The following is a 19,402-nucleotide window of genomic DNA, read 5'->3' as shown; positions in this document are numbered from 1 at the left end:
CCATGCAGAAGCCCACAGCCAGCCCAAATACCAGAGTCTTTCACTATCCCAGGTCATCACTGTCTTCAGTTCTTTTTTTAAAATGTTAGTCCTGTGTACAAGACTACACGTGTAAGTGTCATAACTCCATCAGTCAGCTTGAAACCAGAAGACCCGTACCTTGGTGGAGAATTTCTTTTTATTCTTAATAGTATTTACCTGTTAAATATATACAAATTCTACAAATGATCTCTAATGTGAAAAGCAGATCTGGCGCAATCCTTCTTATTGACTGTTTAGTTTAGGGACTGAGCACAATGTGCCTAACGGCTCATTTTGTGCTACAGTTACTGACAGAAGCATAAATATGCAGTCATTCTTAAGAAATGTAAAGATAAGTGCTTAAAGGAGAAGGATGTGCAGGAGACCAACAACATCTCTATGCAAATCCCCATCTGACTCAAAATCTTCAACTCTAGTGAGGCACTTTTGCACCTGGTCTGATGACAGTTAGACTCATGTTCTCTGGCATGTCCCCTTAGGAGGCTGCCATGACTGTACTTCACTGAAATTCCTTATGAGCCATCACCAGATCACATGCTACGGCTTGTGATGCCAGGGTCAAAGTGACCGAGGGTGAGGGCAGCATTCCATTGGTTATTGTTCAGGAGGAAATATCTTGGGAACCAGATTGAAGTTGTGCCCACACCTGAGCCGTTGTCATCTGCCTATCCCAACCCAAAACACCAGAACCAAAGCAACAGTTATGTTTGCCCCAGCTGACTCTGTCGAAATCCATTGCCACTTCTGCCACGCTCTGTCCTCAGAACCTAGTCAGGCAGATGCAGGACTTCATGGATATCATGAAGTCTAGGCAGCCCGCACCAGAAAGGAAACCTGTACCAGGAAACTCACATGAGAAAAGAAAATCGGACACCCCTTCTCAGATACAGAAGATGAGGATGAACTACCTACCCACAAGCAATTTTTGGATACTTACTCAGAAAACAGTTTGTCCTCAACTTTGCCACCTGAGGAGTTATCGTTTGAAAATACCCTTCATAAAATGAAGGAAGGAATCTTTTTATTTTATTTTTTTTAAAGTCTAGAGAATTCTCCCAGACTTAGGCCAATTCTAGAAGACATCTAAGCTTGTCTGAACATAGAACCCTAGCCATTCCTCCATTCTATGAAGTCACGGAGTATGTGTTCTGTAACATGTCGTTGCAACCTGATTTCCTTCCCCCTGTCCCCACTTAAGTAATACATGCTAACCCTAACCTTATCCCTAACCCTAACCATAGCCATAAACCTTACCATAAAAAACACTTTCTGTAACACTATCACCAAATAAGACATGTTCAGACATGCACATGCACTAATACACACACACACGTAGACTATTAAATCTATCCCCTTATCTAACCCTTACGCTTACCTCTAAAATACACACAAACATAAGCGCAAACACACTACATCTATCTCCTTCCGTAATTTTTAGTCTAATTCTAACTCACAAACATTTGCATGCACACACACACAAAACTCACTTAGCTATTAAGATTCAGTGTATGCTGCATATCCTCAAGTCAACATGCACTCGAGTAACCTGCACGCGCGACCTCAACCTGGTCTGTGACATCAATAAAATACATCCCCTGAGATTCCACCTGTGTCCTTGCTGGACAGGGTTTTAGGTGCTGACTTGTCTAAACATGGGCTAAACTCTTGGCTAGGCTTATAAGAGCCTCAGGGCCAATAGCCTAGTAACTTCCTATGATCCTATGTCAAACCCAGAATGTTTGAACAAATAACATTGCAATTCTGTCTGTCAATCAAATGAATGTGCACCAGAATAAGTGTGTGTGTGTGTGTGTGTGTGTGTGTGTGTGTGTGTGTGTGTGTGTGTGTGTGTGTGTGTGTGTATATATATTTTAACAAGTTAACACAACACCAAAACTGAAATAATTGAAACAAGAGTTGTGGCGCATATATATACAGTTCGATCTTGTAAGTTTCAATGTTGTACACTATAGTTCTTCTAAAACGTTCAATGTTCTTGTCTCGATGATTTCAGTTTCAGGTTTGTGTAAATCCTTTAAACTGAAGTAGACCCATCTCTATATTTATCTATGTCTATATATATATATATATATATATATATATATATATATATATATATATATGGGAACACTTTACATTATCGAAATACTGAAATCTCGAATGTCATATGGTCGAGACCATATGATCGACATTTCAGTATATCGAAAATGTAAAGTTTTAAAAAATAAGAATTTACTTACCTTAAAACATTACGTGCTCACAGAGGAAGGCTTCTTGTACGCTCTGTGTGTACGTAATGTTGTTATGTATTTTGTGGTGTTGACAGGAAGTGGGAAATCTCCCGTTTTGCACTTCCACATACAGCGCAATATGGGAGATTTCCCTTTTCCCCACTGTAGCGCGATCTCGGAGTTGGTATATTTAAGTAGGGGGGGTGTGGGGGCACAGCCCCACATGGGGTGCAGGCAAAGCCCCCCTGCAAAAGCAATGTTTGACTTTTTTTTTTTTTTCGTTTCATTTTAGAAGTTCGAGTTTCCAAATCTCGATGTTTTGGTCTCGATAATATGAGGTTTGAGATTTTGGGAATTCGATCTTCTAAAGTGAATCTATATATATATATATATATATATATATATATATTGAAAGAGATAGAGAAACGGAAAGATAGATAAAAATACACATATGTTTATACATCTACATATGTGCTTTAACTGTGGTAGAATGTTTTTTAGATGCGCTACATAATGTCAACCAAACTGTAGAAGCACAAAACAGGAATGTAGAGTGTAACAGAGCAAGGAAAATGGTCTTATTCCCCTGCAGGAACCTTGCTAAAGCCTGGTTGGGAGTTTCCCACTGTTTTGAGCATTGGTATTTGTGGTCAGTATTGTGGGAATTAACCAAAAAATATTTGAGATTGGTTACAGAAACATTGTAGATGTTCTTCGTGTTTCACTGTTGCAGTCATTACATTTGGGTAATCTGCTGGCAGGTTGCCCTCAGTCGGCCTGAATTCCAAAGACTTGGGTCCTGCGTCAGTTGCTGTCTTCTCTTCCATGACGTCAGGTCGTCAGGGGTATAAAACATTCAGCCGACATCATTTTCTTCAGTCTTTCTTGCCGTGTTGTGCCCGAAGCAGAAGCATTTCGCAAGTGCCGGTTGGCTGAGTACTGAAATATTCGAGTTTGAGTTTCAGAACCGAAGTCTTCACTAAAGCTAAGTATCCCATTGGGGAAACTTTTTTTTTTTGCTTTTTACTGATGTCAGAAAAAGTTAATAATTGTATTACTTGTGGGAAGCAAATACCTCATAAGGATTTCCATCTATACTGTATTCCTTGCCTAGGCCCTGATCACAATGTGCCTGGCTGTCGGTTTTGTGCTAGATTTAACCAACGCACTATTAAACATCGGTATATTTATGCATCAAAGTATTTTGGAAACAGATTTAACTACCCAGAAATGTCGTCGGATAGCAATCCGACTACTGGAGTACATAAAAAATCCAAAGAAAAGGACAGAGAAAGGCAGTCGAGATCAAAAACCGACGACAAAGCTTCTCCTAAGCTACCTTCGAGTCACAGGCTTCTACCGACACCCATGTGGAATCCGGCATGTCACAAGATACTCAAGGTATTGGACCGACGGATATATCTCCCTCGGATGGGGCCGGAGCCGCTGAGCAGGCACCGGCTTCTGAGGATGTATTCAGACCTCAACATTTGTATATCAAACCGACGACAGCTGCAAAACCAAAGACAAAAGCAATTTCTAAAACTAAAAAACTGATGCATGAGCCACGTGCACAGGCCTGTATGCCTAAAAAACAGATGTTCAAAATGGCTGAAGACCTTATTACCTTGATCAGGGGAACCCATCCCCCTCCAGATAAGAGGCCTAGGCAAGACACTGATTATGAATCTTCAGATCAGGTTTCTATTTCTTCTGATTCCTCTTCTGATCAGGAATTATCTATACCTCCCTATCAGGATTCTGATGCTGAGGAGTCTGTTCCATCTGCATCTCCTCCTGAGGATTATTCATTTGGAGAAACCTTGCATACTTTGAGGGAGCATTTTCATTGGGAGAGTCAAGACTTCTCAGAATCAAAAAAGAGGCTCAGGGATTTCCTTCTTCTCCCTCAGCACAAGCCTTTAGCCATTCCCCCTGTTTTAGACATTGTGGATGATGTGTTTTCGGGGTCAAGCTTGACCCCTGACTCCTTACCTCCGGCTCCCAGTAAGCCTGACAGATATTACAGGTTCCCTGACTCACATACATTTTTATTTAGAAACCCTGCTGCTGATCCTGAAACTATTTCACAGGGTCCAAAGGGAGTTAAGGCCTCAATAGCAAAAAATCCTACCCCCTCTGACAGAGATTCAAGGGCACTAGACAGATGGGGAAAAAAGGTTTATACATCTGCAACCTTGGCAATCAGGGCCTTAAACTGTCAATTTCATATGCTTAAGTACCAACAACATTTTATGAGATTGCTGAAACAGAAAATTATGTTGATTTCAGAATGTGCAGAAAGTAAAAAATTGCAGGAATTATTGCATGCAGCTGAATAAGTTGGAAAGCATACTTTACAATGTGGTTTTGATTTCTTAGAGGCCTCCTGCAGGGCCGCAGTTACTGGATCTGTGATTAGGAGGCATGCCTGGTTAAAGGAACAAAATTTGCCTGATCATGTTAAAGCTAAAATTGCTAGATGCACCTTTACAGCATGATTCTCTGTTTGGTATTAAGGCAGAAGAGGTTTTAAAGAAAATGGAAGACAAAGCTAAGTCTATGCAAACTGTTAAAGACTTCTTACAAGTGCAGCCACCAAGATTCAGTAGACACTGGATTACAAAAAAATTGGTCCTTTCCTGTGTCAGGCAGAGCTCAAAGGGGCAAATCCAGATGTCCTAAGGGTTCCAGATACCAGGCGCAAGATTCTAACAGATCAAAGCAATGGGGCACTTCCACCTCCAAATCTGGAGGAGATAAAGCGCAAACCTACAGAAAGCAATCCCAATGACTTCCCTCTGCCTACACTACGCACTTATCTTTTGGCAGCACCCATAGGGAGAAAATTAGCACTTTTTTTCTCAAAATTGGCAATTAATAACCCAGGACAAGTGGGTGCTAAACATTGTATCACAGGGGTACAGATTCCATTTCCACACTCTGCCAATGGGAAATGGTTGGCCAGATCTACCAAAAAATAAATGGGCAGAGGCACAGAAACAGGTTACGTCCCTCATGGATATGGTTGGCATTCAGACAGTACCAGAACAGGAAAAAGGACAAGGTTTTTACTCAAGACTGTTCTTGGTACCCAGAAAGGACAAGGCCTGGCAGCCAATACTGGATTTATCGATTTTGAACACATACCTGGACATTCCAAAATTCAAAATGCTGACTTTGCAGCAGCTTCTGCCCATGCTGGGCAAGAATGCTTGGCTGGTGACGTTAGACCTAAATGAGGCATACCTGCATGTCCCACTAAGACAATCATGCAAAAGATACCTCAGATTCAAGGCTGGCTTAATACATTAGCAATTCTCTGCACTATCCTTTGGCTTATCTACTGCACCCAGGGTCTTTACAAAGTGCCTGGCACCAGAAATTGCATTTTGTAGACAAAGAAGTGTACAAATATATCCTTACTTTCGATGACTGTCTCATTCAAGCAGAGAACAAGGACACTCTTCTTCGACACCTGGCATTTGTGAAAAGGCTTCTAACATGCCTAGGGTACACAATAAATGAAAATAAATCACAAATGGTACCCTCTCAAAAGATAACATTCCTGGGTGCAAGCTTGGATACAGCTGCCCAGATGGCTTACCTCACCCCAGACATGCAAAGGCAACTGACTGCTTACTTGAAACTGATGGCAACAAAAACCCAGTCTTCTGCAAGGCAAATTCTGCAGGCTCTGGGCTTCATGGCATCCTGCATCCTACTAATTCCATATGCAAGACTGCATATGAGGAAACTTCAATGGTACCTAAAACGTTTATGGAGTCAACATTCACGCAGTCTGGAAACAATGATTCCTCTCATTCCCTGCCTGCAACAGGAGTTTCTGTGGTGGGCAAAGGCATGTCACCAAAACATGGGACTGCCCTTCACTCTACCCCCTGCCAGCCAAACCTTAACAACAGACGCATCAGATTATGCCTGGGGGGCCCACATGGCAGGAAGATGCATTCAGGGCTTATGGACACCAAAACAAATGCATCTACATATCAACCAGAAAGAGATGCTAGCTGTTCAAAATGTCCTAACAGCCTTCAAGGACTTACTTCATCCAGGACAACTACTAATAAAGACTGACAACGCCACAGTCATGTGGTATATAAACAAGCAAGGGGGCACACACTCATACCCCCTTTGCAGATTAGCCATGGCACTGTGGGACACAGCTTTGACCTACCAAATACATCGTCAAGCTCAATTCCTGCCAGGAAAACAAAACACTCTGGCAGACGATTTAAGCAGAAACCTTATGGATCCTCACGAGTGGAAACTTAATCCACAAGTCTTCAGCATGATAACAGAGAAATGGGGGAGCCCAGACATTGATCTATTTGCCTCTCCTCAAAATTATCAATTGAAAAGATTCTGCACAAGAACTTATCACAGACAAGCATGGAAAGTGGACGCCCTATCCTTCAGTTGGAAAAACCTATCAGTGTATGCCTTTCCTCCTCTGCCTCTTCTACCCAGGGTCCTCCTAAAAGTCAGACAGGAGAAGCCAAAGATGATATTAATTGCTCCGGACTGGCCCTGCCAATACTGGTACCCAATTCTAAGGAACTTGGCTCAATACCCAGCTTGGACCTTGCCTCAAAGACCACAACTACTGTCCCAGCAAAACAATCAGATCCTGCACAATCAGCTACAGACTCTGAACCTGGCAGCATGGCTAATCATGTAGTCATACAAACAACACCTCTCATTAAAGCTGTGATGGATGTCATTTTGGAAGCCAGAAGGCCTAGTACTAGAAAATCTTATGCTGACAAATGGAAGAGATTCTGTGCTTGGAATCAAGCACAAGGAACTGATACAGCAGAACCAAATATTCCTCAGATATTACAATACTTAACTGAGATGCTTGACAAAGGCCTATCTTTCTCATCAGTCAAAATCCATGCCTCTGCCATTTCAGCTCATTACAATACAGAGCCACCAATCTTTTCTCATCCTTTACTAAAGCAGTATCTTAGAAGAGCCAAACATTTAAGGCCTCCTAGAAGATCACCATTACCTGCATGGGACCTCAATTATGTGTTGGAAAAGCTCACCCTGCCTCCATTTGAACCAGTTGCTACCGCTGATCTAAAGTTCTTATCATGGAAAACAGCTCTGCTACTAGCAATTTCTTCAGCAAGAAGAGTTTCAGAGCTACAGGCCCTCATGGCTGTAGAGCCTTTTATCATATTTTACCCAGAAAGGGTGTCTCTGAGGACAAATCCTACTTTTATGCCTAAGGTGGTTTCCAGTGTGGCTCTTAACCAAACAATTTGTCTGCCAACTTTTTATCCAAATCCGCAGAACAAGGGGGAGAGAATTCTGCATTCCTTAGACGTACACAGACAGCTAAGATTCTACTTGAGCGGGACTAAAGCTCTAAGAAAAACTGAGCAATTACTAGTGTCATATGCTGCAGGATCAGAAGGAAAGGCTATTTCAAAGCAGACAGTTTCAAAGTGGATAAGCCACTGCATTCATTTCTGCTACTTACACCATGGTAAACCTGTGTCCAAGGGCATTAGGTCTCATTCCACTAGAGCTGCAGCTACTTCAGCAGCCTTTCTCAGAGGAGTAATAACCAAAGACATTCTAGAGGCTGCTACTTGGAGTTCTGTTCACACCTTTACAAAGCATTACCATTTGCCTCTCTATTCTAAGTCCAGGGCAGGCTTTGCCACTGCAGTGCTGCAGGGCCTTATAGCCGCACCTAATGCTGTTTAGCTCCAGCCTCCCAACCATAGCTTTGGGATTCTACCCAATGTAATGACTGCAACAGTAAAACATGAAGAACATAGTACAGTTGTGTACACTTACCATAAATGTAGATGTTAGAGTGTATTCACTGTTGCAGTCCAGGTTACCCTTCCGCCATCCCCCTGTCATTCTGAAGTTTATCTTTCCTTCTCTATCTTCTACAACCTATGTGGTGTATTTGCTTGTAGATTAAGGTAAAGTTTATATTGATGCATGTATATATATATATATATATATATATATATATATATATATATATATATAAAAATTTTGCTACCTTTTTGGGGGTACTTGACATCGGGGGCAAGAAAAACTAAAGAAAATGGCGTCAGCTGCATGTTTTATACCCCTGACGACCTGTCGCCATGGAAGAGAAGACAGCAACCGACGCAGGACCCAAGACGTTGGAATTCAGGCCGACTGAGGGCAACCTGCCAGCAGATTACCCAAATGTAATGACTGCAACAGTGAATATAGAACATCTACATTTATGGTAAGTGTATACAACTGTACTTTCACCAAGTCATCCAGCTTACTTTTATAAAGTGAGAGAAAACTGAAATGCCTGGAGAAAATCCATGCAGACATGGGGAAAACATGGAAACTCCAGAGAGAGGTGACCAGGACTGAATCCTGGAACTGTGAGGCAACGATCTTCATTACAGAGCCACAAGGGTGCACATCTTCAGCTGAAGGCTTCTATTTATTTAGCAAATTTTCTGGCCTTAGAGCAAAATTTGTACATGTGGAATGAATTTCTTTACTTTATTAATGTAACATTAAGTGAGCAATATAAGTTGCAAAACTGTAAATTCATAGTGCAGTTTTTATAGTTGAAAACTCCACCACATTTGCCAAAGAAAATGGCTAGAATGTTGCCTATCTGCAATTTTTTTGTACTTATTTGGTATGCATTTCTTTTTATTTTAGCAAAACACTAGAGCACACACTGAGAGTAACAGTACTGAGCTTTCCCCTGCTGTTAACAGTGCTTCACAGCTGAAGAACAGACCACCCTCCATTGTGGTATCCAGTAAAGGCAATGTACTACAGAAAGCCAAGGTACTATCTTAAAGTCAGTCCATATCCCTTAGCTGTGGGAATAAGCTGTCTTATGTTTGCTGTCGTTAATGTGTGTTAGTCAGACTTATTGCTTACCGTACTGGCAATCTGAGTGTTTGTTGGCAGAAATTGACCTGTTGCAGTACACACTTAACTGTTTTAGATAAATTATTTTATGCTTTTTATTGCAGGAAAAAGTTACTGAGAACTTCTAGGTACCATTTACCTCAAAAAACATTCAACAGGCTGCACTCTTTCATTACCGTTATGCTTTTTTTCCTGTTCCAGAGATGGAAGTGCCATTTATCTTGCTATTAAATATGTCCTGTTAATTTCCTTTTTCATATCTCAGAAGTAATGTATGTACAGTGAGGATCAAATGACCAAAATAGGAGATATGTCAAAACTGTAACCATTTGAAATGTTGGGACTTGCTAGAGCAAGTCCCAACATGCGGAGACCGAATGGCCGAAAGATCGGATTTGTATATACCAAGTGTGAGATGCCAGTTATCAAAATATTCCTTATTCTTTGAGGTATGGTGAATTTGTAGTTGGCATATATACATTAAGGGGTTGAGGGTGCAGGGGGGCTTGCCCCCTGTGCAAAAAGAAATTTAAAGTAGAAGAGAGATTTTTTTGAGATTCACTCTTCTGTGTTTTCTTTTTCTTTTTTTTTTGACTTGTCGGCACTTGGCAATTTGAGTGCTGGCATTTGAACAGCGAGCCTTCAAAACTGTTAATTCCCATTTAGAAAGATAATGGGGAGGAGGAGTTAGTATAATGGCTGAAGTCTTTATCTCACAGGTACAAAGTACTGGGTTTGATTCTGACCTCTGATTACGGGCTATCTGCAGACTGATAGCCTAGTATTTACTATTTATCTATAAACCTTTAATAAAGGGTTTTGTGTAAGATGCATGCAGTAATAAAGCAGTCAGCAAACTTAATATTTTGCTATAGTGCTACTAAAATACTTTGATTTTTTTTTACCAAATGCAGTTTTACTGACAGCCCAAGCATTCACAAGTGCAAAGTTTTTTTATGTCAGAAACCAAAAAGAACAATGTACACTTACTTGAAAGTTTAAGAATGTTGTTTGTGTAATGTAATATGCATAGTAAATTTAGGCTAGCACTGTGAAAGATGGTTTATAGTGATGTACTGAGCACTGTATGGACTGCAGTGGTGGTGCTGCAGTAGCGTTGTCGCCTCATAGTAAGACGTCCCGTTCGATTCTCAGCTAGAGCGTCTTCTGTGTGGAGGCATGCATGAATGGGGCGTGCCTTCGTTGAAGGTTGTGCGTCAGGGCTCGTAACCCGGTACGTAAAAATCCACTACCAATCATTAGCGGATCAGAGTTCCGCTGTGGCGACCCTTAACCGGGAAAAGACGAAAGACACAAACAAACTGAGCACTGTATGGGTTTGTTTCATTGAATTTAATTTTGTATGGTGAAAAGACTGCTGCTCCTACCTGGGGGAAGGAGGAAGAACGAGATACATTTATACCTCTCTGGGTTCAGACAGCACATTGATTTGTATGAAAACAAGTACATCTTGCAGGAGATGAGTTTTTTTTTATTATTTAAGTTGATTATTTTGGGACAAGCTCCTTTTTTACCATAAACTCTTGGGACTGTAGCACAACTACCCCTACTTAACTATTCTACTGTAGTGGTCTCTTAACCTCAAAAGAGAGCCAGAATTACATTTGACATGCTGAGTAATGTATTTGCACTTTCTCTGAATTTTTTATTTTTTTTTAGCCTAGAAATAAAATGCACAAGTCTACCTTTTTTGGCAGGGGGATACAGCCTGCCCAATGTACATTCAGGGGAGCTTGACCTCTGCAAAAACATGTGTTTCATGTTCCACACGTTTGCCTTTTATATGTTTGGGTACATTGGTTAGTTAATATAACTGTGCTGTAGCACCCAATGATTTTTGTAGTTAAATTTTAGGGATCTCATTACTTTTTGTCTGGGTTCTTTGGGGTGCCAACCAAGTGTCATAGAACCAATGTTTAATGATGATAAACTTTTTTATGTTTAAAATGTTTGAGTGTTCTTCTCAGAAAACAAGTTTTAGCAATGTACAGTATCAGCACATGTGCCTAGCAGGGCTTGTCTGTAATGCTTGCACAGGTAGTTGTAATAGTAGTATGTTTCCTTACAATTATTGCTGTGTTATACTATAATCTGTGCTGTCTTTTAGTGCAGAATAGAAACCGTACAGCTGTAGTAATGGAAGGTTCATAGGTTAGTACTAGGCTAACTACCTTTGTGGACCATTTTAAGCCTAGCCATTTACCCCATCTGAGAATCAAACCCTTGACCTTGTGTTTGTAAGGTAAACACCTTAACCATTATGCCAACCTCCCACCCAAGGTTACATACTTAAAGCTCTCTGTGAAATGTTATATTTACAGAAGCAGGAACCCAACAGATGCAGCAGACTGTGTGTGAATCCATAGACTATATGAAGTAGTAAGGCCAGACAGCTGGAGAGATGACAAACAGTGCACATTATAACAGAGCTTTATACTGAGAACCCTGAGATGTCCATGAGAGCACAGTTGGTTATTAAACAGAAAATGTCAGGGTCATTGCTGAAGATGCTGGATGTGTGCGACTTGTGCTACTGAAGCAAGAAGAAAATTCAGACACCACAGGGCTCCTAGGAGATGCATGTGTAACTGAAAAGTGTCATTGTCTTTATGATCATATTGCTGTTTAGGTCATACAGGTCACTGTGCGGGCAGTCTCCTTGGCTAAGCGTTTCCAGTAATAAGATATAAGTCTGCATAATCCAACACTGCTGCTCTTTCACAGCCATAATCTACAGCCATTTGAGAGAGTGGTGGCAGATTTCCTGACTGTATATCAAGACTATTTGTATTTCAGTTTTGAGAAATATGTTTAAGAAGAATTTAAGTTTTAGAAGTAGTAGAGGAGTATAGCACCTGTTCTTCTATATCACATAGTCATTTCTTGATAAACAGATTTATTTTAGTCAGCCTTTAGGTCTATAACAGAAAAGGCTCTGCTTTTGAAAGGTAGTTACAAACCAGCCTGGATAATATTTCTTGCTTAGAATATATTATTTCTGTGTCATTTGTTTTGTGTTAGATGTGTTTAGTTTAAACAGCTGTTTGTGGTTCTTTCCTAGTTCTTGCAGTGCACATGGAGGAAAGAAGCTATAAATGCCAGAATGTGAAAAAAATACTTTACTTTTTGTAAAATGGTTTCAGTGTGTGTAAATGAGCCACAGTCTCATGTTCACAAGATTGTGTTATAGAGACAACTGCTGGGAAGTTTAGTGGACAAGTAGTTGTGTGTGTGTGTGTGTGTGTGTGTGTGTGTGTGTGTGTGTGTGTGTGTGTGTGTGTGTGTGTGTGTGTGTATGCATGCTTGTGCTTGTGACTGCATGTGTGAGTGTGTACCTGCTTGGGATGTTGCAGTAGTGGGGTTAGGGATTAAAGTAGTTTTGTGTGTGCATGTGTGGGGGGGTGACTGTGTGTATGGATGAATAGGTGAGTGTCTGTGAGTGCTGCAGTGGGGTGGGGGCACAGTGCGTCTGCTTGCATGTGTGTGTGTGTGTGTGTGTGTGTGTGTGTGTGTGTGTGTGTAGAGGCCTGTCTTGTCTCTACACTCCCCTGTACTAATGAGCAAATCTTGCAACGTTAATGGAGGGTAACACTAGACAAGAAGGATAACTTTTAATATTATGACTTAAAGGCATTTAAAAAAATAAATGAACAAAGTTTTGCAGCATAAGAACATGTGGTGGGGGGAACACTAGACACCAAAAATACTATATATATCATGACCTAAAGGCACTTAAAACAATTCAAACCCTTACTCTCACAACTCGGTCAGAGAATGTTAGCCATCTCTCCCGCCACTAGACACCAAGGATAATTTAAAAATATTACCTAAGCCTTTTGTAACAAAACAAAAAAAAGTAAAGTACAATGGGGGGGGGGTGAACCTAGACACAGAAAGCAGAAGCACCATTAACCCCCTTAACTGACTAGTTAGTGTAGCAGAGTTTTTTTTTTTTTTTTTTTTACATAAAAGCATGAAACTCTAATCTATGGCATTATTGAATGACTTCAAAATTAATGAGTTATGAGAGACAAGCCACCTATAAGAAGCAACAGCAGGAGGGTCCTTTAAAATTTGAGAAAGACAGTTGAGGGCAGTGGAAGTGCATCCGTATGGGGTGAAGCTTCAGAACAAAGTCAGGAGGAACATTAGAAGAAAACATGGGAAACGAGAGTGACTGGGGGATGTCTGTGCCAAAGTGATGCATGGGATACCAGTGTCGAGTACATTAGGAAGTGATGACTTGTACTCACTGTAGTTAAGGTGATTCCGAGACATGCAAATTAATGAGGTCTTTCCTCATTGCAGTTAATATACCTGTGAATCGTAATTTCCTGCATCATGTAAGCAGTCTTTGTTGGCAACAGTTCTTACTGTGACCGGTGGTGTTCTTCTTGAACTCCTGGCTTAGTCATTAAACCACACTTTACGTTAGGCCCGGCAAGCCAGCACGTAAAAATCTACTGCCAATCATTAGCGGACCGGAGTTCCACTGTGGCGACCCACTAACCCCTAAAAGCCGAAAGACACAACAACTAATTATCAGAATAATGGCCAAGTATAGCCATCACAGATGTAAGCAACTGTACAGCCTTCATGTCTCATTTTCTGTTTTTTCTAAATTCTTCTGTAAAACAAAATCTTTTAAGGCTTTTCTTCTGCACATCATAGCAGTTGTTTTAACTGTAGTGTTTGTTGCAGTGTGTCTCATGCAAAGCTCTGCAATGTCAACACACACTGTAAATGGAAGTTTGCAGGGATGTGTTGTGTCTGAACACAGTTCACTACTGAATGAAGTCAGAATTTCATTACATTCTGGTCATTTAGTAAATAAAATTAATGTTATTATTTTCTCAGTTATAAACAATAGAGTATCGTAGTTTTAACTTTGATACTAACACTATTTCTCATATATTAAGTATGAACTTTAGCTTTCAGCTGTAATTTTATCTACTTCATAATTAATGTTTGAAATTGTAATGTGCAGTACTCCTTATAACCCTGATATGTATATTGCTACTTTCTGTTCTGTTTTCCCCAGAACGAACCTGAAAATGGTTCATCTGGACTGGGTCTGTACCCTCATTAACAAATGGTAAATAAAGCAAATTACAAGAGTGATTAATAAAACACAGTATGAAGTTTAGCAGCTAGTTGTTTCAGGCATATAAGTAGAGCTGAGAGTGGTATATTTCAGGCAGATAAGTAGAACTGAGAGTGGTATACAGTAATGCTGTTTTCATGTGGTTTACATGCCAACAGAAACTGGAGGAGGAGCAATTTCGGTGACCTTTTTTTCTGCTTGGAACAGTCTTTTACTTGAATATCTACTGTTCTTTTGAGTACCCCACACTTCCTACTCACTGCTAAAAAATACTGCTGAATAGTTGCTCACTTAATCTCTGAAAGACACCTACTAGAATTAAGGACAGCTTAGTATTCTTTTGGCCGGATTTATTTTGCGAGTTCCGTACACGGAGCATTATTGCATCATGGTCTAGGTAGCCATCTCAACAGTGCCAGGCAAGATGCTTGCTCCAGGCAGAAGGACAGAAGGCTACAAACCTATAATCAAGGTCTATGGCCAAAAAAGTCCAGTTCCGGGTCCATCTCATGATTTGTGCACTCTACACCTTCACTGGTAGAGTTCTCATCATCTATTAGTGAGAGGTCAGCAAAACTTCCATGTTCTGTGTTGGACTTCAGGTTCAGTGGAGTGTTGACACCTTAGTATAATCACATTTTGGCAAGAAATCCATTTTGCAGCCATCTTTTATCATTTGCCATGACAAGTATCTCCCATGAGTGAAAAGTTGGTCGTTAAGTTCTTAGAACCTGTTTCGCATGTAAACTCAGGCCCAGAGGATCATCTTCTTTTGCCTCCCCATTGAAGGTGACCTTTCGCCAAAAAAAAAAAAACCTGAGATGGTTCCCACCAACCTTCTTGCATTCAAGTTTAACACCTTACTGTTATATAATGTTGTGCTGGATTTCGATGGCTTGTTCAGCAAATGGTGGAAAATTGTTGAAGTACATGACTGTGCAATTCAGCAGTCAGTCACGGAGTTTGCGTTAGGTCATGTGTCAGCTTCTCATCCCTTATGCCATTACTTATTGTAGCTTCTGTACTGCAGACAAAACCCACATGCCAGACCTAGCACTTAACTTCTGTGGACCTCTCTGTTATTAGTGTGTTATGGCTGCAAAAGATAGACTGCCAACTTGTGATTTTTCAGTGACTGATGAGTCCAAATGGTGATGCCTCCTTTGCTGAAGAACAGAAAGTGCAAACATCCTCATTTTTAAACTGTCTTCCTAATCATCCCTCCTTTAGAGCATGCCACATACAAAGTCCACTGTTGAGTGCCCCCCTCACTTGTTCCCCAACACAAAAGTGTCTCATTGTATGTCTTGGACAAAAAGGACAGCCTTGGGTCATTTGTCCCTTGGAGCTTGTCATAAAAGATAATATGTATGTTGCATAAATGCTTCTGTGTCTGATATATCCATATCTGAATGTGGGATCTTCAACACCTAAGAAGAGAAACCAGATCATTTGTATCAGGTGTAGCCCTGTATGGATGATTTTTCTCAACATAAAATCCTAAAATATTGTCCTAATGTCACATCTGTGTTTCATCAAAGTTCTCAGAAATCCTTCCACTAACGTTTGGCAAACCTCTGTACTTGTGCAGATGTTCATCATGTTTCACTGTTGCAGTCATGACTGTAGGGTTCTCCCCTGCCGGCAGGCAGTCCTCGGTCGGCCAGAATCCTAAAGTCTGGGTCCGGCATCGGCTGTTCAACCATGCTCCCTGATGTCAGAGCGCCAGGAGTACAAAGCCGACAGCCGACGCCATCTTCTCCAGTCTTTCTTGCCGTGCGGTGATAGCAGTTCGCAAGTGCCGGTCGGCTGACTCCTGACGATGTTTTTCTGATAAACTTCAGTCCGAAGATTTTCTTCTCCACTCAAAGCTAAGTACCCCGTTGGGGAAACTTTTTTCTTGCTCCACTCCGATGTCAGAAAAAGTTAATAATTGTATTTCATGTGGGAAGCAAATACCTCATAAGGATTTTCATTCTTACTGTATTCCCTGCTTAGGCCCTGACCACGATGTAGCTAGTTGTCGGTTTTGTGCTAGATTCAATCAGCGTACAATTAAGCGAAGGTACGATTTTGCTTTTCATTACTTCGGTAGGCGCTTTAACTACAAAATGTCATCGGATACGGTTCCGGCTACCGGAGTTCACAAATGTCGCAAGGATAAAGGCAGGCCTCCGAGGTCCAAATCTGCTGATAGCGCACAAGCGGAGCCAGCTTCAGATTCGGCCGTAGTCAGTGAGGCACTTTTGCAGCCTCTGTCGTCAGCCATTTCAGAACTGACGGCCGAAACGGACTCTCATGAGGAGCCAACCAGGCCTTTAAATATTTCTATTGCAGGACCTTCGGACAATGCTCCTTCGGATGGGTCCGGAGCCACTGTGCAGGTACCGGCTTCCGAAGGGGTTTTCAGGCCTACTCAGCTTCTAATAAAGGCAAAGCCAAAGACAAAGGCAAAGACTCCTTCTAAATCAAAGACTGCAACACAGGCCTCTTCTGAACCGGCTCCCAAGTCACAGAAACAGTTACTCAAGATGGCGGAGGATTTACTTACTATGATTAGGGGTTCACATCCCCCTCCAGATAAAAGGCCAAGGCAGGATGTTTATTATGATTCCTCTGATCAGGCTTCTGTTTCTTCAGTTTCTTCTTCTGACCAGGAATATTCTTTCCCTCCTTATGAGGATTCTGATGCTGAGGAATCCATTCCTTCAGCTTCTCCCCCTGAGGATTTCTCTTTTGGGGAAACTTTGCATGAAATGAGGGAACATTTCCACTGGGAAGGACAGAAGTATTCGGAATCCAAGAAAAGACTGAGGGATTTTCTTCTTCTTCCCCAACATAGACCCCTGGCTATTCCTCCTGTTTTGGATATTGTGGATGATGCCTTTTCGGAGGCTAACTTAACCCCTGACTCTTTTCCTCCTGCTCCTGTTAAGCCTGATAGATATTACAGGGTTCCTGATTCCCACCAGTTTTTATACAAGAACCCTTCTGCTGACCCTGAAACCATTTCTCAGGGTCCTAAGGGAGTTAAGGCCGCTTCTGCCAAAAATCCCATTCCCACTGAAAAGGATTCTAGATCCTTAGAAAGATGGGGCAAAAAGTGTACACTTCTGCTACTTTGTCCATTAGGGCTTTAAACTGTCAGTTTCATATGCTGAAATACCAGCAATTTCTCTTGTCTGTTTTAAAACAAAAGCTTACTTCCATTTCTGCCTGTGCAGATGATAAGGAATTACATGACTTATTGCATGCCACTGAACAAGTTGGGAAGCATGGTTTACACTGTGGATTTGATGCCTTGGAGGCTTCCTGTAGGGCTGCTGCCTCCGGCACAGTCATTAGAAGGCATGCATGGCCAAAGGAACAAAATTTGCCTGAACAAGTAAAGGCTAAATTATTGGATGCTCCTGTTCAGCATAATGTTTTGTTTGGATCAAAAGCTGAAGAGGTGATTAAAAAGATGGAGGATAAGGCGAAATCCATGCAAGCAGTTAAAGATTTCTTACAAGTACAGCAACCTAGATTTAGCAGGAATTGGCCTTCAAAAAATTGGTCCTTTCCCACTTCAGACAGGCCTCAGAGGGGTAGATATAGATGCTCCAGAGGAAGGCCTCAAACACAAGCTTCTTATCGACCAAGACAGTGGACTGCTTCCACCCCTAGGGGAGGAGAGGACAGGTCACAACCTCATAGGAAACAAACTCAATGACTCCCTCTGTTGGGCTGCAGGAATTTCTTGCCTGGAAGCCCCTCTCGGAGGAAAACTCTCTCTTTTTTATCAAAATTGGACTCATATAACCCAAGACAAGTGGGTTTTGGATGTGGTTTTAAGAGGTTACAAATTCCATTTTCATACCCTGCCAAGGCCAAGCGGATGGCCAGACCTTCCAAAACATCAATGGACGGAGGCCTTAAACCAGGTGGAAGCTCTTTTGGCTATGAAAGCCATAGAACTGGTTCCACTTTCAGAGATGGGACAAGGTTTTTACTCAAGGCTCTTTCTAGTCCCCAGGAAGCAAAACTCATGGAGACCCATTCTGGATCTGTCGGTCTTGAACACCTTTCTAGAGATTCCAAAATTCAAGATGCTTACTCTACAGCAGTTACTTCCAATGCTGTCCAAAGATGCATGTATGGTAACTTTGGATTTAAAGGAGGCATATTTACACATTCCCATCAGGCAGGAATGCAGAAAATACCTCAGGTTCAAAGCCGGATCGAGGCACTTTCAATTCTCTGCGCTGCCCTTTGGATTGTCTACTGCACCCAGGGTCTTCACCAAATGCCTGGCTCCAGTAGTAGCTTACTGCAGACTCAAGGGAATTCAAATTTACCCTTATCTGGACGATTGTCTAATTCAGGCAGACAGCAAGGATGTCTTACTCCAGCATCTAGAATTTCTACAGAACCTCCTCAAGTTCCTGGGATTCTCTGTAAACATAAAAAAGTCAAATTTGACACCATCACAACAGGTAACTTTTCTGGGTGCTCTTCTAAACACCACAACCCAGATGGCATTTCTGACATCCGAAAACCAATTACACCTGGCTTCAACTTTCAAAACCTTGGCAACTTTAACTCAACTGTCTGCAAGGAGATTCCTGCAGGCTTTGGGTTACATGGCCTCTTGCATCCTTCTCGTACCATATGCAAGACTACACATGAGGAAAATACAGTGGTACCTAAAAAGTGTATGGTCTCAGCATTGCCACAGTTTAGACATACTCATCTCCATCCTTCCTTGCATTCAAAAGGAATTTCTTTGGTGGTCCAGGGCATGTGCTCTAAACAAAGGGAAACCCTTCTGTCTGCCTCCTGCCACTCAGATTCTAACCACGGATGCCTCGGATTATGCTTGGGGAGCCCATTTTCAGGGCAACTGTCTGCAGGGCCTTTGGACAAAGGATCAGAAGCACCTGCATATCAATTTAAAGGAAATGTTAGCCGTTCAGAAAGCTCTAATGGCCTTCAGGAATCTTCTACAACCAGGACAACTACTAATACGGACAGACAACACCACAGTTATGTGGTACATAAACAAGCAAGGGGTCTCATTCCTACCCCTTTGCAGACTAGC

At 41.5% G+C, this 19,402-nt stretch overlaps 1 protein-coding gene across 1 annotated transcript in view; it reads left to right on the top strand.

The window, feature by feature from the left end:
- AFAP1L1 (actin filament associated protein 1 like 1) overlaps positions 1-19,402 on the top strand; it is a 507,629-nt gene that overhangs the window by 436,997 nt on the left and 51,230 nt on the right. The window contains exon 18 of the mRNA XM_044069203.1: positions 8,979-9,110. Within this exon, the coding sequence (XP_043925138.1) occupies positions 8,979-9,110 (132 nt within the window). The remainder of the gene's footprint in view (positions 1-8,978; positions 9,111-19,402) is intronic.

This window comes from Protopterus annectens, chromosome 4.part0 (genome assembly GCF_019279795.1).
Source record: "Protopterus annectens isolate FY-2018-M chromosome 4.part0, PAN1.0, whole genome shotgun sequence".
Taxonomy (NCBI): domain Eukaryota; kingdom Metazoa; phylum Chordata; order Ceratodontiformes; family Protopteridae; genus Protopterus; species Protopterus annectens.
Note: the sequence above shows the minus strand (reverse complement) of the source record. Positions and strands in the feature narration are given on the sequence as shown.